This window comes from Carassius carassius, chromosome 5 (genome assembly GCF_963082965.1).
Source record: "Carassius carassius chromosome 5, fCarCar2.1, whole genome shotgun sequence".
Taxonomy (NCBI): Eukaryota; Metazoa; Chordata; class Actinopteri; order Cypriniformes; family Cyprinidae; genus Carassius; species Carassius carassius.
This window is the reverse complement of record NC_081759.1, coordinates 5,083,328-5,102,794: the sequence shown is the minus strand read 5'-3', so window position 1 is coordinate 5,102,794 and position 19,467 is coordinate 5,083,328. Positions and strand designations below refer to the sequence as shown.

General features: G+C 38.1%; 1 protein-coding gene across 1 annotated transcript in view; it reads left to right on the top strand.

The window, feature by feature from the left end:
* The window catches only part of LOC132140674 (reticulon-4 receptor-like), a 106,817-nt gene extending 88,915 nt beyond the window's left edge, over positions 1-17,902 (top strand). Inside the window, exon 2 of the mRNA XM_059549551.1 lies at positions 15,779-17,902. Coding sequence (XP_059405534.1) covers positions 15,779-17,196 — 1,418 coding nt within the window. The 3' untranslated portion in view covers positions 17,197-17,902. The remainder of the gene's footprint in view (positions 1-15,778) is intronic.
* Positions 17,903-19,467: the final 1,565 nt, after the last annotated feature.

Sequence of the window (19,467 nt, the reverse complement as noted above, 5' to 3'; positions counted from 1 at the left end):
GAGCCCTACTAGAGTTAAAAATAATAAATGGTATTACTTCCAGATCATTTGTTACACTGAAAGTGGAAGGTCAGGTTGTGTGCATTCCATTGTATGCTGTGTTGTACAATGCACACTTTAGTAAATGTAGAAGGTCATGTGGGCAATGCATGCATACTGGGCACAGTAGATATGTGCAATATAGTGCAGAACAAGCAAATAATTTATGGAGGCAGGCTATTAATAGAGCATGAAAACAATGCAAACTCGTCATTACATTTACAGACCTCCAAACAAAGAATTTAAATTAACAAAGTACTTTTAATCTTGAATGAAAAACTCTTAATGCTGGCAAATGTGGAGTTCAAGGCACCTACAATCCTCAGAGCGTGTCAACACGAGGGAGCAAAATGTTAAACTGATGAGACAGTTCCTGACAAGTCAATGTCTGACTATGAAATATTTAGCAGGTGTGTGCAACCGCAGGTCTTAAGCAATCCTGAAATCTCCTTTTGAGAGACACACGATGAACACACTCTTCTGCTGTTTAATAATGATGAACATATGCAATGAATGTGCTTTTATACACGCTTAATTCTTAATTCCACTGGATATGTGATGAATGTTCTCTACTTACTGTACACTCTTGTGACTTACTGGATATTTTATGTCAATAGCTAATGCCTGTTGAATAGTTAAAGGTGTGTTCCTTCAGTACACATTAATACAATGAAAGGTGTTATGATCATTGAAATCATTGGCACATATACTGTATAAATGGTTTCCGAACGGATGTCAATGCAAACCATTGAGACCATTTAAGACCACATTTTCTCCCTTTATCATTTTCTATCAGCTAGTAGGTGTCATTCTGGATTCCCAGTGTTTATCTTTTATTTCCAGCTGAAATACAGGCTGAGCTGTGACACTTGACGTGTCATTCTGAGCAAAGTCATGCAAAAGTCATGCACCCCACCTCCTCCTACAGAGAGCAGAGAAACTGGGTCTCCGCTGGCAGAATATGGATTACCCACTCACATGAGTTACATAATATATGCACCATTTTAAAAACTGACAGAATGATAAAATGCCAGCATGCTTTTAAGAAAAGCCTTTGTTGTCTGTGTATTTTAGTGCGACTGTGAGGCAAGCTATTTTTAAAATGCCTGAGAAATATAGAACTGCTTTGGTCACACGTTTACACGGCGTGGTTGATTTTGAGTATGTAGAACAAGGGACAAGTCCATTGTTTTATCCCAAGGACACAAAATAAACTGTCAGGTTTTAAAGCAGACACAAAAGAACAATATTTCAGAAGTGTTTTCCAGTTTATCTCCAGAACTGATGCTTTTCACTAAACTGTAGAAAAGCTAGCTTGTATTGCATATCTATTCGATGTTGTGTCTGTGAAGAATCTGAGCTGTATCGTCTGACCTACAGCTGACCACAGAGCGAGACAGCGAGACGCTCCCATTCAAACACTTAATCACAGGAGCTCAATATTGACAGTTGACAGCTCCACGGTGCCATTCAGCTATTTTAATCCAGAGTTCATCGAAATTTGAGAGGTCCTTGAGTCTTGTATTTGTCTGACTGCTACAGGTGGATGCAGTGAGTGAAATCGTATCACTGCCATCAATGGTGTAGAACATCATGAAAAGAAGGTTAAAAAGCTAAGTATGTGAAATATGTTTTATATAAATATGTTTTATATATTTATATAGCCAAGTAATGGCTTGGACAATTTTAATGGGGTTTGATGTACTGTGTAGGCAATAGTTCAGAAGTTGTCATGATAGTGATATCATATTAAATTAAATGTCTGTACCATTTTATATGCATAAAGTGACAAATTTACAAGTGAAATGCGAGTTTATTTTTCACAATTGCTACTTTTTATATCTTGCAAAATTTTTATCTCACAAAAAATGTTTATATCTCATGTGAGTTTACAGTATATCTCATATTTCTGATTTTTTTTTCATAATTGTGAGTTAATAACTTACAATTCAAACTTTTATCTCAGAATTTTGAGTTTCTGTCTTGCATTTCTGACTTTTCTTTTCCTCAGAATTCCATTTATATCTCTATATTCTGACATTTCCCTTAGAATTTTAAGTTGACCTCTCGTCTTCTCCTGAATTTTTGATCATGCACATGCAGAAGTATGAGGGGGGGAAAAAGTCAGAATGGCACGAAATTCTCAAAAATCAGAGAAAACTTCAGAATAACTTACATTCCTAATACAAACTTACAATTAGCAGAAACAAACTCTTTATATAAACCGGCAATTATATATATATGATATTCAAAGAGGAATAAAAATGTAATTGGGAATTGATTGGAGTGAGAATAATATATCTGTATGGCAGGTGGTTAGAAGGGAGGGAACGCAAAATGTTAGCCAATAAGATATATTGTAATTTACATAATGAGGCTTAGATGTTACCATAGGCATGTTCAATTCCAAGAGTTAAAATGCTTGCAAAAAAAATAAAAATAAATAAAACACAAAAAATGCCTGTTTTTGCTGCAAGAAACCTTGCCTCATTAAAAATTGAATTTAGGAGATTAAATAGGAGTGTAGAAAAGGGCCTGTTTAATAGGTTTTAGTGGTCTCTAGGTAGAAGCTACACCAAAGTGCCTGTAACTATATGATCTGTGGGTTATGATCTTACATAATAAATGCACTAACAAGCAATACTCTGCAATTACATCAATGTGAGAGATGAGGACAGGAATTATTGCTGACTACAGAATAAAATCTACATATATATTTATTAAAATAAGTCTAGCAAGCAAACGCTTTATTTTAATTTCTCTGTCCTGTCCTCCAGTTGCAGCTCGAGCCAATCTTCAGCTGTTTATTTGGATGAAAGTATTGTTTGTGTACTCAAGATAATGGCCAGTTGATGTCTCTCTTTAGATGACAGCCTGTCCTCACTTATCTGTAATCATGATTAAATAGTCAGAGATTCAAGCTGCCTTCAAGGAGCGTCGACATCTTTTGCATTGAAATTTATTTCTATTGTAATGAATGGCATGCAAATACAGTTCCAGAATGAACATATGAGTGTTTATATATTGGGTGAGAAAAGCCTGAATGAATGACAGCGCTTTGTGGGCCGAGCCAATTTTCAATTTGCTTCTAACATGCAACTATTTAAACTTGCAGATGTTTTTACTCTCGACTGCATTTCGAATCATTTTGCCACCCCAAACTGAATTAGCATGTTTATCCACCAGTCCAGGATCTCATTAGTTAGGCACCTAAAAGATGCCACTGTCAGTCCCGCTGAAGTTGGTGGATTTATACCGTCTTGACTCACAGAAAATAAATTGTTTACATTGTGATGAAACCTGCGCGTCTGGCACGCCGCTGAATGTATTTTTCATGGAAACGCAGGCATAGAGGAGCGTTTTTATTTTGACAGATCTGTCCAAGGGTTAGCAAACTGAAACTAAATGTGTCTTTGTAGTGAAGTAAATATGCTGGATCTGAGGTATCTGAAAGGTATGGCTCACCACCCTGCTATGGTTTATGTACTAATGTAGCGTGATGTTTTAAATGAATAAATTTTATTTGAATCCTAAAATCAAAACCCCTCATATGCCACAAAAACCCACTTTTTTGCTTTAGAATAAACACTTGAGTGGGTCCAGACAGAATCTGCTACTGATTTGAGCAGGAATATATTCTGCATAATGTATTTAGACATGATAAAATCAGTTTTAAAAGAGTTAAGAGTGCTAGATTACCAATATATGAAAGAGTAAACAAATGTATTAATATGTTAATAAAAAAAAAAAAAATTCCCTGTATAAAATCCATATATGTTAGCTGTGATATGCTAGTGCCGTGTTGTTATTGTTAACTAAAACAAGACAAGAATATTCACAATTGTTTCCATTACTTGGAATAAGGCTAAAATTGTATATTGATAAAATATAAATATCGGGTGTACTTAAAATAAATAAATAAATAATAAACATAAATGAAAGCATAAAAAAATGTAAATGTTGTAAAAAAAAAAAAAAGTTAAATAAAGTACATAAAACAACAAATGAATAAATAGGAAAAGAGAAAACAAAAACTAAAAAATACAAAGCACATAAAAAAGTGATTTCAAAATATTAATAATTAGTATAATGGTGTAGAAATAATACTAAAATAACATTGTGCTAGTGTTATATGAAAGTTAACAAAACATAAAAAATAGTCTTTTCTTATCAGTTAATAACAAATATTAAAATAAATAAATATTAAATATATGAATAAAATTCAAATATTAGTTCAACAAATTAAATCAAATAAATGGAAACAGAAAAAAAAATGTAAATGTTGCCTATATGTTGCAACTAACTGCAGTAAAATAAGTTAAAGTAATAAATTACTAAAACAAACAAACAATAATTAAATAGAACACACAAAAACAAAACAAAAAATGACAATATATTATGTAAACTAAAATGAATATGTCATCCATCTTCTTCCGCTTATCCAAGGCCGGGTCGTGTGGGCAGCAGTCTAAGTAGAGACGCCCAGACTTCCCTTTCCCTAGAAACTTCATCCAGCTCTTCCGGGGGGATACCGAGGCGTAGAGTCAGCGTCAGAGCAGATCTACTGGAGGGGCATTGGATCATTGGCGAGGGGGCACTGTCGTTTGATAAATATTTTTTGACGTATTGGCAACATCATAGTAGCATGGAAATCCAGACCTAAATCTGAAAGATCTATATAGAATGACAATGAACAATTTAGACTTGGGTTTTTATCTAAAAGAGGAACAGAAGACAGCACTGAAATTTGCTGTTTTGCCGACCGGATACAGCAAGAGTCAGTTAGCTCCAAAGATCTATATAGAATGACATTCTACCCTAGAATGTTAGCTCCAATGATCTATCTATATATAATGTATTTTTTATTTATTTTTTTACCTGTCTTGTTTCCTAATACACAACATATGACGATTGTTAGGTTAAACATTCAGAATACGATTCCATATAAGGTTAGTATAGCCTAGTTCAGCACTTTGCGAATGAACAGCGACTCAAGTAGCACGTAGTAGCCTATTCTCACGTTTTACGAGTTCAGTAGCCTACATTTTTGGAAAACGCGCGAGGAATTGCTGCTAACGTTCATAACCTTGCACGTAGAGAGCGCTTTTAAGAGCTAAGATAGGCTAGGCTACATCGTTATCGGGAAACCCGGCCCAGAATAGATAGCCTAAGCAACAGAACAGGACAGAAAATAATAATATAAATATAATATAGGCTAAATAAAAAAACATAAAATAGGCCTACAATAAATAGCTATATATTTTTTATACTTAATTAACAAATTATGACGACAAAAATAAAACACTGAATCATTTTGAAGCTTTGAAAACCGGCAAAAAAGTGTCCCCATCAGACAAAGATTTTTCGTAAAGATGTTTTTGAAAACTTAAGGCTTTTTTCTTCATAAAACGAGTTGGACATTGGCAGTTGTCCGGAGCTAGCCTTCACAGAAGAAGGGCCAGCTTGGCTCTCATAGACCGTGGTACTGGTGGTCGTGGCCGGAGTATCTAAGTCTGCTGATTGACGAGCCTGCGGAGATCTAAACCATTTTCGTAAATCCATTTTTTTTTAATTAGCTGCTAACAACTGTCTATAGATGGACAAACTGTTCTTCAACTTGAAATGTATTTTGCGCCTGCGCTGCAAATCAAATGTAACAAGTTTACTCGGCGACCAATAAGCATTCAACATGACAAAGCCTAGTAACGTGCCATGAACAACCAAAATTATGCATTTTCCCCATTCTTTTATTTAATTTAAGTTACAGTTTGAACATTTAATATTAAAATAATAACTAAAAGGGATATTTTTTGGTGGCCACGCCATGGCCTGTACGAAGGGCATCATTGACCGCTAGGGGGGGGCACGGCCCTCTAATGCCCCACCACAGCGCCGGCGCTGCTGAGGCGTTCCCAGGCCAGCCGGGAGAAATAGACCCAGCAGCATGTCCCAGGTCTTCACCAGGGCCTACTCCCGGTGGGATAAACCTCCTCAGGATGGCTTCCAGTAGGCATCCGGAACAGATGCCCCAGACACCTCAGCTGGCTCCTCTCGATGTGGAGGAGCAGTGGCTCTACTCTGAGCTCTTCCCGAGTGGCCAGCTCCTCACCCTATCTCTAAGGGAGCGCCCAGCCACCCTACAGAGAAAGCTAATTTTGGCCACCTGTATCTGGGATGTTGTCCTTTCGGTCATGACCCACAGCTCATGGAGAGTAGGTATGTAGATCGACCAGTAAATTGAGAGCTTCGCCTTGCAGCTCAGCTCCTTCTTTACCACGACAGACTGGTACATTGACCGCATCACTGCAGAAGCTGCACCTATCTGCTTATCAATCTCCCGCTCCATCCTTCCCTCACTCGTGAACAAGACTCCAAGATACTTGAACTCCTCCACTTGAGGCAGGAACTCTCCACCAACTTGAAGGGGACGAACCACCCTTTTCCGCCTGAGAACCTTGGAGGTGCTGATTCTCATCCCAGCTGCTTCACACTCGGCTGCAAACCGTCCCAGTGCACGTTGAAGGTCCTGGCCTCCTGAAGCCAACATGACAACATCATCTGCAAAAAGCAGAGACGAAATCATGTGGTCCCCAAACCAGACACCCTCCAGCCCCTGCTGTGCCTAGACATCCTGTCCATAAAAATAATGAATAGCACCATTGATAAAGGGCAGCCCTGCCAGAATCCAACATGCACTGGGAACAAGTCTGACTTACTGCCGGCAAAGCGAACCAAGCTCCTGCTTCGGTCATACAGGGACAGGACAGCTCTTAACAGAGGGCCCCGGATCCCATACTCCCGGAGCACACCCCATAGGATGCCGCGAGGGCCATAGTCATCCTAAAATGAATATGAAAGCTGAAAATTTTTAATTCAAAATATTAATAAATAGTATAATCGTATAGAAATAATACTAAAATAGCACTATGTTAGTGTACATAAAAGGTAACAAAACATTAAAAAATGTTTAGCCTTTTCTTAGTCGGGTTATTATCGTTAACTGAAACTAAAACAATGAAAAAGTGTTGTTAATTGTAATAAAGCTGAAATAAAACAAAGTATAAATAAGAGATTAAAAACTTGTTTCTGTTAGTTGCCAAAGCAACATTTTGAGGTACTTTTTTATAGAATAAATAGAATAAATAAACACTCAAACTAAAAGTTAAGTAAATAAAGTAATAATATGTTTGTTTGTTTTCTTAAGTATTAAAACTTAACTAAAATTAAAATGAAACGTAAAAGTATAAACAAAAGCTAATTCACAATATTACTAAAAACTATAATCATGCATAAAAAAAATACCATAATAACACTGCTAGCAGTAATGGGATTCTATTAATGGTTAATGGCTCTGATTCTGTAGAGATGCAGATTGCATAGGCCTATAATATTGACTCTCTTAGGTGCAATACTAGACCCTGAGCACTAAAACTATTAGGTATGACTATGCTGACTGTAGATGAAGCTTTGGGAACAGTTATGAATATAATATAATTATACTTGTGTTGTGTTTTTGTTTATTTTTGCTCATAATCCAGGTGGAGCATGTGGGCTTGTGAGAAATGGGCAGGGAAATAATAATAGCTTGCAAGAGAAGTACATTGCAGGGGTGGGAGGAGGAGGAAGGGAGAGAGAGAGAGTTGGAAGGTGTTATCATATATATTCAGACTATTAATATAATTGATATAGTAATCAGATTGGGTCAAGTGTTTTGGACCTGAAACCTCACTCACTCACTTTGAGCAGTGTTTACAGTGCCTTCATTGAAAATCCATCATTTAAATACAGCATTCTCAGCTCTAAAACACAAAGTACAGTCTTACAATGGCACGAGAGCAGATGTTTCTAGCTTCTAAGCTCAATTCCATGACAGCTGGTTTTTAAATGTGCCAGAATTCTATAGAATTAATACTTTTATTCAGCAAGGACCCATGGAATTGCTCTAAAGTGATGGCAGAGATTTATAATGTTACAGAAGATTTGTATTTCAAATAAATGCTGTTCTCTTAAACTTTCTATCCATCTAAGAATTATAGAAAAATCAAGGTTCCACAAAATATAAGCTGTTTTTCCTGCAGCTTTTAATCATATAATGCAGCCTTGGTGAATATAAGAGATTTATTACAAAAACATGAAACTTAATAGCAAAAATAATTATGGGCTTCCACTGGTCAGAAACATTTGTATATTCAATCAGGAAATGAAAGAAATCAACCTAAAATGGCTTATATGTAGTTGTCTAAGCTGCTTTTAGAAACATATTTCTACTTTTGTATAATGGGAATGTGTTGGCCAAGCATTTATGTTTGCATTTGTGAACTTGCATAAAGTATTTTTCTGGCTTCAGTAGTAAACCAAAGTGTCTGTGTGCGTTTATTTATTTTTCCGCAACCTGCTCGATTCTCTGTTATTCATGAACCATCTGGCAAACTTAGAGCATGTGGTACAGACGGCAGACACAAATAAGTCCTGATCTGCTTCGCTTTGCTCCAGTCTCAATAAAATCATCTGCATTCCACAGCTCATGCTCAATGTTACTGCAGAAAGCTCTGGCATCTGTTCTCCTTGAGCATCCATCTTCACCCAACACCTTTCATCTCTGTCACCTTTCCTGTTGCCTCTTCACTCTCAGCCAATATCTCTTCCAAATGTTTCGTTCCTCTGCCCTTTATCTTTTTCTGGTGTCCTTATCTTTTATGTCCAGAGGATGTGTGGTAAATAATGTATGTCTTCAAGACAGTATGTCTAGATGTTTAGGGACACTAAATATTTATCTAGAATTATATATATATAGAATTATTATTTTATTTTATTTTTTTTCTGTCTTGGCTTTCTTGGTGCCCCAAGATTTTTTTTCAAGATTATTTATTTATTTTTAATTCACTAATTTTTTTTTTTTTTTCCATAAAGAAAGTCGTGTTTTATATATATATTTTTTATAAATGCTGTTCTTTTGCACATTCTATTCATCAACAAATACTAATGAAATTTTAATATATATGAAAATAGAAAGCAGTTATAAGATATTTTACTAATATTTCACAATATTACTGTTTTTACTGTATTTCTCATCAAAGAATTGCAGCCTTTGTTAACATATAAGAGACTTTAAAAATATTTCAGAAACATTACTGACCCCAAACTTTTGAATTAACTTTTTTTTGTGTGTGAAAGGGGATCTATGCTCAAATCCCAACCTCATGTGTAGTTTTTGTTTTTAACTAAGTAAATTTTAACTTGAGAACCAGTTATCATGCATTTTACATCAAAGTAGTCATATGAGTTAAAGCATCTGCTTTTTAGGCTTTTCTTTATATTACTCAAAAACAACAAAAACAAAAAGCAATAAAACTGGATGCAAAAATGCTCATTCTTAACCCCTGTGACTTTATTACACCAGACTTATGAGTGCTATGACCCATGCAATAGTCACTCAGGGAGGTCACAACCGGAACAGAAAAGAGTGCAAATGGAAAGACAAAATAAAGTCAAATAAGAAAAGAGGAAAGCAGACAAACTAATCCAGCCAAACAAATAAAAAAAGAAGAAAGCACACAAACTAATCAGTGCAGACGTGAAACACACAGACTTCACCACAAAGTGCAAAACCCAGAGATCACGGTTTACCAACCGTGACATTATCAAAGACATTTAGAGGACCTAAAAGAGAGAAAGAGCCTGCCATCAGCTACAACACCTATATCCACACCAACACTGCTACTGCTGTTGCTCTCCATCAGATGTAGAGGATCCATTCGTATTTACAGGTCAATAATGCCTACCGGGTGTTCAGAAACCGGTCCATCCAGTCACAGTGAGGAGAAAGCTGGACATGTGCTATTATTCCTGAACACTTCATCAGACCAGTGCTGTTTCTGGCTGTGTGTGTTGCTTAAAGCTCTGTAAATGATCTGAACAGTTTGTTTTGCCCATCGTGTCACATTTAATAGAGTGCTGCAGTGATGATGTATTTTTTAGGCCAACTGTGAAGTTAGCATCACCGTGGTTCCCAGGACAAAAACCCATTGGCTTTTGGATTATTGTAGAAAATGAGCTCTGTCACCAACAAAAGTTGGATATGTGGTGTTTTTTGAAGCCTAAATACATTTGGTATACCGAAAAAGCCAAAGTTATAAACAAAATACACCATAATCATGACTTAAATTGTCAAGTTTCTGACAACTTTCATAGTCTTTATTTAATAATATAATATAATATAATATAATATAATATAATATAATATAATATAATATAATATAATTTTTCCTATTTTGTGCATGTTTTAACATGTAAACCTCACTTTACACAATACTTTATATATATCAGGGAAAAAAAATTAGCCTGGATTGTTATTTTATTTATTTATGTATTTATTTTTTTCCAACGTTATAAATTAAAGTAGCAGCAATTTAGCAAATTAATAGTTTGAACTACTTCACTGAGAAGTTTTTTTTTTTTTTTTAATTTATAAAAGTCGTAAAATCTAAATTTCACTTAAAGCTGCAGTCGGTAACTTTTGACGCTCTAGCGGTTAATAAACAGAACTGCTTGTGTGTTGCGGAAGGACATTGTAGCTGGAGCTATTTCTCTCTGTTTATGTCTATGAAGAATCACAAAGGTACTGGGTTACTCCGCCGCGGTACCCCTGAAGAAATCTAAAACAGTCTGAATATAAACATTTATTATAGGTGTACCCTAGTGATTCAGGACAGGCTAAAAACACGGTTTGGAAAATGGATTCATGGTGTACTCACTTATTATATACATTTTGTATACTTTGAACACAAAAAAAAGTTACAGACCGCAGCTCTGATTGGTTGTTTCTTTACCGGGAGCGGTAAGAAACAACCAATCAGAGCTGCGGTCCGTAACTTTTTTTTGTGTTCAAAGTGTATATAATAAGCGAGTACACCATGAATCCATTTTCCAAACCGTGTTTTTAGCCTGTCCTGAATCACTAGGGTACACCTATAATAAATGTTTATATTCAGACTGTTTTAGATTTCTTCAGGGGTACCGCGGCGGAGTAACCCAGTACCTTTGTGATTCTTCATAGACATAAACAGAGAGAAGTAGCTCCGGCTACAATGTCCGCAACACGCAAGCAGTTCTGTTTATTAACCGCTAGAGCGTCAAAAGTTACCGACTGCAGCTTTAAATGTAGTGTCTAGCACTGCATGTCAACGGTTTACAAAAATAGATGAAATTTTAATCACTTTTTCTCTCTCTTTACATCTAAACTTGGCACTCAATATTAACTGGTGCTTTAATTCTTTGGTTAATTTACCTTCAGAAAGCTCACAATGAAGCAGAACCAGTGGGTGCAAAATAGGCTTGAAATGTGCTGAATTTATTTTTATATTTAGATGTTGGCACTGTCGCTCATTTGTTTATTCAGAGGTAATGAGTCTAATTAATGTCAACTATATGGAAATGAGTAATGCTGTATATTCATTTAATACAGAAAATGATGCTGACGGGGAATGAATTGGCGGCAACTCAAATGCCCGAAGAACCCTTCAATGCGGTCCTAGGGCCGCTGGTTTCCAAAGCATTTTTATGCAGTTGCTAATGTGTTCAGGGTGTTTTTCATGACATTACTACGGTGTTTTGGGTGAATACTTACCCACCCATAAATCTTTTGTGCCGCAGTATTTTATTCCTTGTTTTACATTTAAATGTATTAAAGCATCCATAAAGATGCATTAGAAGCAAAAATGTAAAGGATATAAAACTTATTTTCAGAGAATATGTCTTGAAATCAGTTTTTTTTTTTATCATTGGTGTTTTTATGAACAAAATTGTGTAAATCATAACAAAACTAGCTTAAAATATAAAAATTTGTTGAAGAAAAATCTCACAAATATTGAAATAATCTAAATTACAGCTAGTATTTATAATTAGTATTTACATAATTAGTATTTACTAGTATTTATAATTAGTATTTACAGTTCTGAAGTCTTGTTTTAAGTATTGTTTTAATGAAAACTGATTAAGAAAATAATTGGTTTCCTATATATGTGTCCATGACAGCTTCCACCCATTTTCATTGCCCCCCCCCCAAAAAAAAAGTATGATTACTTTGAAGTCGCATTATTTGAGGCATCTTTCATGTCTGTAGTACAAATAATGCAGCCAATGTTATTTAAAAGAACAGTTCACCCAGAAATGAAAATGATGTCATCATCTACTAATTTTATCTTTAAGTTGAGTTTCTTTCTTCTGCTGAACACAAAAGCAGAACTCAGCAAAACAGCTGATTTCCATACTATCTTTTTTTCTCCATACTATGGGAGATAATGGCTACCATCAATTACTTAGTTACCAGCATTCTTCAAAACATAATTTACATTCTGTTAAAGTGTACGATTTGCAGTTAGGAGTTTGTTTAAATCCATCCACTCAATGTCCAAAACACCCCTGTTTGTCTCAGAACAGTGGCTGCTATCACTTGTCAAACGCACTTGTACGGTTGAGATAAAAATGGTGTAAATGTCGTTACATGCTCTCCATATGCCGGAGACATATGCAAATGTGCTAAGTCAGGGATTGCCACTTGTCCCCTCTGTCTCTCTCTCTCTCTCTCTCTCTCTCTCTCTCTGTGCACACAATTATCTCAAGTCCTTGTTCAGTATTCTGTCTCCTTTTGTTTTCCATACAAATAATTAAATTAGACAGCAGAGAAGTATCCTTGATTTCGCCTCCCTGTTTATCAATGGTTTATTTGCTCTCCCTTGGCGTCTTTTATAACAGGATGAGAGCTTTTCACACAAGTGAAGAGACAAGCAGCAATCAGTGCATTTTATGCAAAGCTGAAAACACTGTTTGGCTTGTCAGGTGGTCCTCAGCACGTCGACTGTGTGCTGCTAATAAGCTCGTCATCTGAGAATGCAGCTTGGCTTCTTTGCAAAATGAGTAAGCGGTCGACTGGAGCATGGCCGCAATTATGAAGGTTCCTCTTGAGTTTAGAAAAATACAAGAGGTAATGCAAAACTAATAGGTAGGTAAACAGTTTGAGAATGCCGCTGTATAGATTGTGGGCAGCAATGCAATAACCTTTTATGAAACGGGCTGTTGTTTCGATGGCACGACGGGATACGGACATCCCCTTGACAGAAAAGGAGAAAAAGAGAAATATAAAAAGGCAAAGCTAGGCTCCTTACTGGGATTAGAGAAAGGAGAGGCATGACCGGCATACTGATGGAGACGAGGTAGAAAACATTGAGTGCTCGTATGTAGTCGGTGTCTGCCAAATGGCCTTTACAGTGAAGGGTGCCCAGAAATAAAGGACACGGCTATGTGACTGTCCAGGGGACGAGACAGTGCGCCAAAATAATTGGAGGATGGCATATGACATTTTGAGTAGCTTTACTCACACAGAGGAACCACAAGGTTAGCACGGGCGGCTACGGATGGAAAAAAAAGGGAGCTTTGAAAGCGGGGCTCCGCGTGCATTGTGTGGGTGGGGATAGTCCACTAATGACTAGAAGATAAAATAGGAGGTCTGTTAGATTCATGAAGCCTAACGTTTCAACGTGAATATTTTTGTCGGCAGAGAGGGCGAAAGAGAAGCGCTGTGAAGCAGAAAGATGGAGAGGAAGGCTGACAGCTCACTGGTGGAAGATGACAGGAGCGGCAGAGGGAGAGGGAGGATATTTGAGGGAAAGTGTAACACAGGGATGCTGTCAAGCCTCAAGCAAGCTCCATTTAACAAGCTGCAAGATTGAGGGACAGAGAAGAATTCCAGGGAGCTGCGCAGGGGCGTCCACAGGCTCCTCTGCCTCCTGTGCATGCATGTGGAAATCTCTCACATTAGTCTGATTATGTAAATGTGATGCTTGATGAAACAGCTGGTGAATGGTCACAAGATATTGAGCTACTGTCAGTCCAATCGTCCATCTGTCTATCTAATCTCAATAGTTGGTCCATCATCTAGATAGATAGATTTCAAAAGATGATTGGATGAATAACCATTGATATTCTCAGACTGCTTCTAGACCAGAAGAGATGTTGAGGATAGTTGACATGTGAAGCCCAAATTGTCCAGAGATGAATATCTCTCTGCATCAGTCTTTTAGTGATATATAGGGTCGTGCTTTATCGTCTGATCTCCTAAATAATGGCTGGCGTCAAGAATGGCTGAATGAAAACAGCATTCCTTATCAGAACGCCTCCTGCAGATAAACCCACCCTCAGACACATCTGTGCCACATCCACACACACAGACCACTGGTCTTCAGATCAGAGATGAGAGGAGGCCATCTTATCTCTGACACTCCAGAACCACTTCAAGCATGTACACACTCGCTACACTCCCATGAGGCTCAGATCCAACATTCTGAGTCCTTCCCCTGGCCCCATCTCACCCAACCACGCATTGAACACCCACAGCACACTTATCTTCCTCTGGACAGACTAAATGTCAACCCTTAAACCATGCTGGAATGCGATTAGCTCTATCATTGCTATTAGCACTAGCTAATTTCGTTCAATGCTCCCTCCAGTGTTGTATTTATCATGTCTCGCAATTGGCTGGATTTTCTTGCTTGCATTGGTTGATGGATGGGAATGGATCCCTTGACACAAATTTTTGCCGGTAGCATTCACACATGCAGGCACAAGTACAGACAGGTCATGCACTCACAGTCAGGCAGCCATTTTAGAGCTGTTTAATATATAGAAGAGCACATTTGGTTGCTGTGTCTGAATTAAATACATGCTGTTTTTAGTTAACTCATTTGAAATGGCTTATATAAGATTTACATTTGTATTTATTATTATTATTTTTTTTTAAAGACGAAGTAATTTTCTGGAGAGATTTACTGCACATTTTCCTTCCTTTACAATGTGCTTCTTTTTTCCCCCCAGATAGGTATTGAAAGTATTGTAATAGAAGTGTGATTATTATAAAGATAACATGTCAATTATTAAACATATATTAAATGTACTGTAGTTAACATAATTCATATTCAGTAATAAAATGCATTTTATAATTCAAAGAAAAAAATGCATTTTATATTGTCACAAAAGGCAAAGCAAATTATGAAAATATATGGAAATATTTCATTTCTATTATTCCATTCTATTCTGTTCCATTTTAACCCATATCAATGCTAGACTCACATTATTATAATTGTAATTTTTCGTAATAAGTATAATTTCAAAGCAACTTTTACAAACACTTACAATGTTTCACTACTATTCAAAAGTCTGGAGTTATTTTTTTATGTTTTTGAAAGAAGTCTCTTGTGCTTATCAAGGCTGCGAGTATTTATCAGCCATTAATTCAGTCTTCAGTGTTATATCGTCACAAGATCCTTCAAAAATGTCTGTGTATATACATATAAAGAAAATACAATACAGAAATCAAATATATATACATATGTTCTGATAAGCTCTTGTTTTCAGTGCTGAAAACAGTTGTGCTGCTTGATATTTTTGTGAAACTGATGCGTTTTAGCAGTATTCTTTGTCTTTAATAAATAGAAAGTTAGACTGTTAAACTCTCCCTTTAAAATATAATCTTTCGATACATTACTGTTGCTTTTAATCAATTTTATGAATCCTGGCTGATTAAACGTATCAAGGGGTGGGGGGTTGTTACATTATCACAGTTACACATTCCCATTTTCCTGCTTATTTAAAATTGCAAACATGAAATCATGTCTTTCCTGCCAAATTAAGTAGCTGCTGTCTTGACCTTGAGCTGACCCTTTGGCTTTTTGTCTCTTCTCAACAGGTGGTCGCCTCCTCTGCCTGGTGTTGTGGCTTAACCTGGTGCCATTGATGAACGGCTGCCCGGTGAAGTGTGTGTGCTACAGCGAGCCGAAGCCAACCGTGGCCTGTCAACAGCAGGGTCTGTTCTCCATTCCCACTGAGATCCCCATCCATAGCCAGCGAATATTCCTTCAGAGCAACAAACTGACAGTGGTCCGATCGACCAGCTTCAGTTCAGTACATAACCTCACCGTCCTGTGGATGTACTCGAATAACATCAGCCATATTGAGGCGGGGGCCTTTTATGGGCTGGAGAGACTGGAAGAATTAGACATCGGTGACAACAGCAACCTTCGCATAATCAGTCCCACCGCATTTCGGGGTCTGACCAAGCTACACACCCTTCACCTGCACAGGTGCGGGCTGTCCGAGCTCCCGGTGGGAGTTTTCCGAGGACTCTTCTCACTTCAGTATCTCTACCTGCAGGATAATAACCTTCTGGCACTGCACGAAGATACTTTCCTGGACCTGGCCAACCTCACCCAACTATTCTTACATAACAACAAGATCAAGGTGGTGACCGACCACATGCTGCGTGGTCTCATCAACCTTGACCGTTTGCTCCTGCACCAGAACCGCATCATACACGTGCAACAGCGGGCTTTCAATGACCTGGGCAAACTGACCACCTTGTTTCTCTTTTTCAACAACCTCACGATGTTGACAGGAGAGGCCATGAACCCACTGGTGTCCCTTCAGTACCTGAGGCTCAACGGAAACCAATGGATTTGTGACTGTCGAGCTAGGCCATTGTGGGACTGGTTCAAACGCTTCAAAGGGTCTAGCTCCGAATTGGAGTGCCACCTTCCAACCTCTCTAACCGGGAAGGACCTTAAGCGACTGAAGAGCGACGATTTGGAGGGTTGCGTGGACTCTCCATCACAGGTTCAAACCAGTATCTTCAACTCCAAGGCACGTGCTGGAAAGTTCCACTCACTCGATGATCCTCTCGTCGAAAGCATTCCCAGGTGCTGTCTTTCGGATAATGACAAATCCTCCATTATCTCCAGTAAGTCCATCCCAGATCCTTCATCCTACAACAGCCGGCAGATCACCAACAATCCCCTGAAAGAGAAGGAGAACATCTCCAAAACCAAGTTTCGGGAGGTGGAGCGAACGAAAAACGACACTCGCAATAAGCAGAGTCTCAACGACGGACCTTTGGGAACCGTGTCCAACAACCTTGACCAGACCATGGACAAAATCAACCCGGATCTTCTGGACAATCTGGAACCTTCTACAGCGCCAACCAGAAAGAAAAAAAAGTGCTCCAAAAAGCCCAAATCAGACCAGTATTGTCTAAAGGCTCACGCATCCACCATTCAAGTATTGGCTGTTCTCTTTCCCCCTTTGTTCTTGTTGTCTCTGGCTTTGTCCTAGTTCATACTCTTGTCCATCAGTTTGCTCTTGACAATGACACAAAATACCTGCAGTAGCCTATGTGGACAGGCAAAAGATGATGAAAAAACATGGTTGAGAATAAGATGTAATGCTAAAAACGCATTAAAAGAAATGGATGCCTTTACAGAATACATGAGATCTAATGTATATAAAACTCGGTGCCCAAATGTTTGTTCTATGTACTTTTAATGTGCTGTGTTTAAGCAACACTGCGGAGAGTTCCCTATTCCCACATCATCTCCAAAAAAATAAAAAAAGTTGATCTGAAAGTGACTATTGTAGATGAACCACAAAAAAGAGAGAAAAAAAAAATCCTTAAACCATGACTAAACTATACCAGAGCGCCGAAAGCACCCAGGAATGTTGCCGATGAGAAAACGAAGGGGAGTGACATTATTTTTTTTCCACAATATATATATTTTTTTTATTTTAAAAGTAATACATTTGTTCTATGCGTTTTTTTGTTTGTTTGATTTTGTTTTTTTATGTTTCTAAGTATTTCTGTAAAGACTCTCCCCAAATATGTGCTATGTTCTGTTTGCATCATGACACACACTGCAGGTGGCATCTTGGGAAGGATTGCTGTCTATTTGTTCACTGAAATTGCGATGGAATCATAGATTTGCATTTTATTTTGCTGGTGTACAAGCATAAATATATGACAAATAAAATATCTCATTTTTTACAGTTGGCTTCTCATGTGACTGGAGAATATAGCATACACTGTACTATATAGCATATATTTCATAGAATATTGTAGTTATATTGCAAACAAAAGGTAATTATCCATAAAAAAAAGAAAAAAAAATATTCAAAGACCAAATGAAACCCAAAGAAAGTGAATGTCTATTTTGTGTATATTCCATTAAGACTTAAACTTCAAAGACTCACATTTCTGCTCATTAATGAACTTTAACATAATCACTAATGATTCATCCATGTGTGAAGCTCAGAAATTCACAACTTGAAGCTTGCCAAAACAACCAGACATATTTCATAACCACAGTAATGAATGTGACACTGACTGAAATTGAGAGTACTCCTCATAGTACAGTTTTTTTCTACAACCCGAATTCCGGAAAAGTTGGGACGTTTTTTAAATTTTAATAAAATGAAAACTAAGACTTTCAAATCACATGAGCCAATATTTTATTCACAAAAGAACATAGATAACATAGCAAATGTTTAAACTGAGAAAGTTTACAATTTTATGCACAAAATGAGCTCATTTCAATTTTGATTTCTGCTACAGGTCTCAAAATAGTTGGGACGGGGCATGTTTACCATGGTGTAGCATCTCCTTTTCTTTTCAAAACAGTTTGAAGACGTCTGGGCATTGAGGCTATGAGTTGCTGGAGTTTTGCTGTTGGAATTTGGTCCCATTCTTGCCTTATATAGATTTCCAGCTGCTGAAGAGTTCGTGGTCGTCTTTGACGTATTTTTCGTTTAATGATGCGCCAAATGTTCTCTATCGGTGAAAGATCTGGACTGCAGACAGGCCAGGTTAGCACCCGGACTCTTCTACGACGAAGCCATGCTGTTGTTATAGCTGCAGTATGTGGTTTTGCATTCCATCCATCCATCCATCCATCTTCTTCCGCTTATCCGGGGCCGGGTCGCGGGGGCAGCAGTCTAAGCAGAGAACCCCAGACTTCCCTCTCCCTAGACACTTCCTCCAGCTCTTCTGGGGGGACACCGAGGCGTTCCCAGGCCAGCCGGGAGACATAGTCTCTCCAGCGTATCCTAGGTCTTCCCCGGCATCTCCTCCCAGTGGGACGCGCCTGGAACACCTTCCCGGGAAGGCGTCCAGGAGGCATCCGGAACAGATGCCCGAGCCACCTCAACTGACCCCTCTCTATGTGGAGGAGCAGCGGCTCTACTCTGAGCTCCTCCCGGGTGACTGAGCTTCTCACCCTATCTCTAAGGGATCGCCCAACCACCCTGCGGAGAAAGCTCATTTCGGCCGCCTGTATCCGGGATCTTGTCCTTTCGGTCATGACCCACAGCTCATGACCATAGGTGAGAGTAGGAACGTAGATTGACCGGTAAATCGAGAGCTTCGCCTTGCGGCTCAGCTCTTTCTTCACCACGACAGACCGGTACATCGACCGCATTACTGCAGAAGCTGCACCGATCCGTCTGTCAATCTCCCGTTCCATCCTTCCCTCACTCGTGAACAAGACCCCAAGATACTTAAACTCCTCCACTTGAGGCAGGAACTCTCCACCAACCTTAAGTGGGCAAGCCACC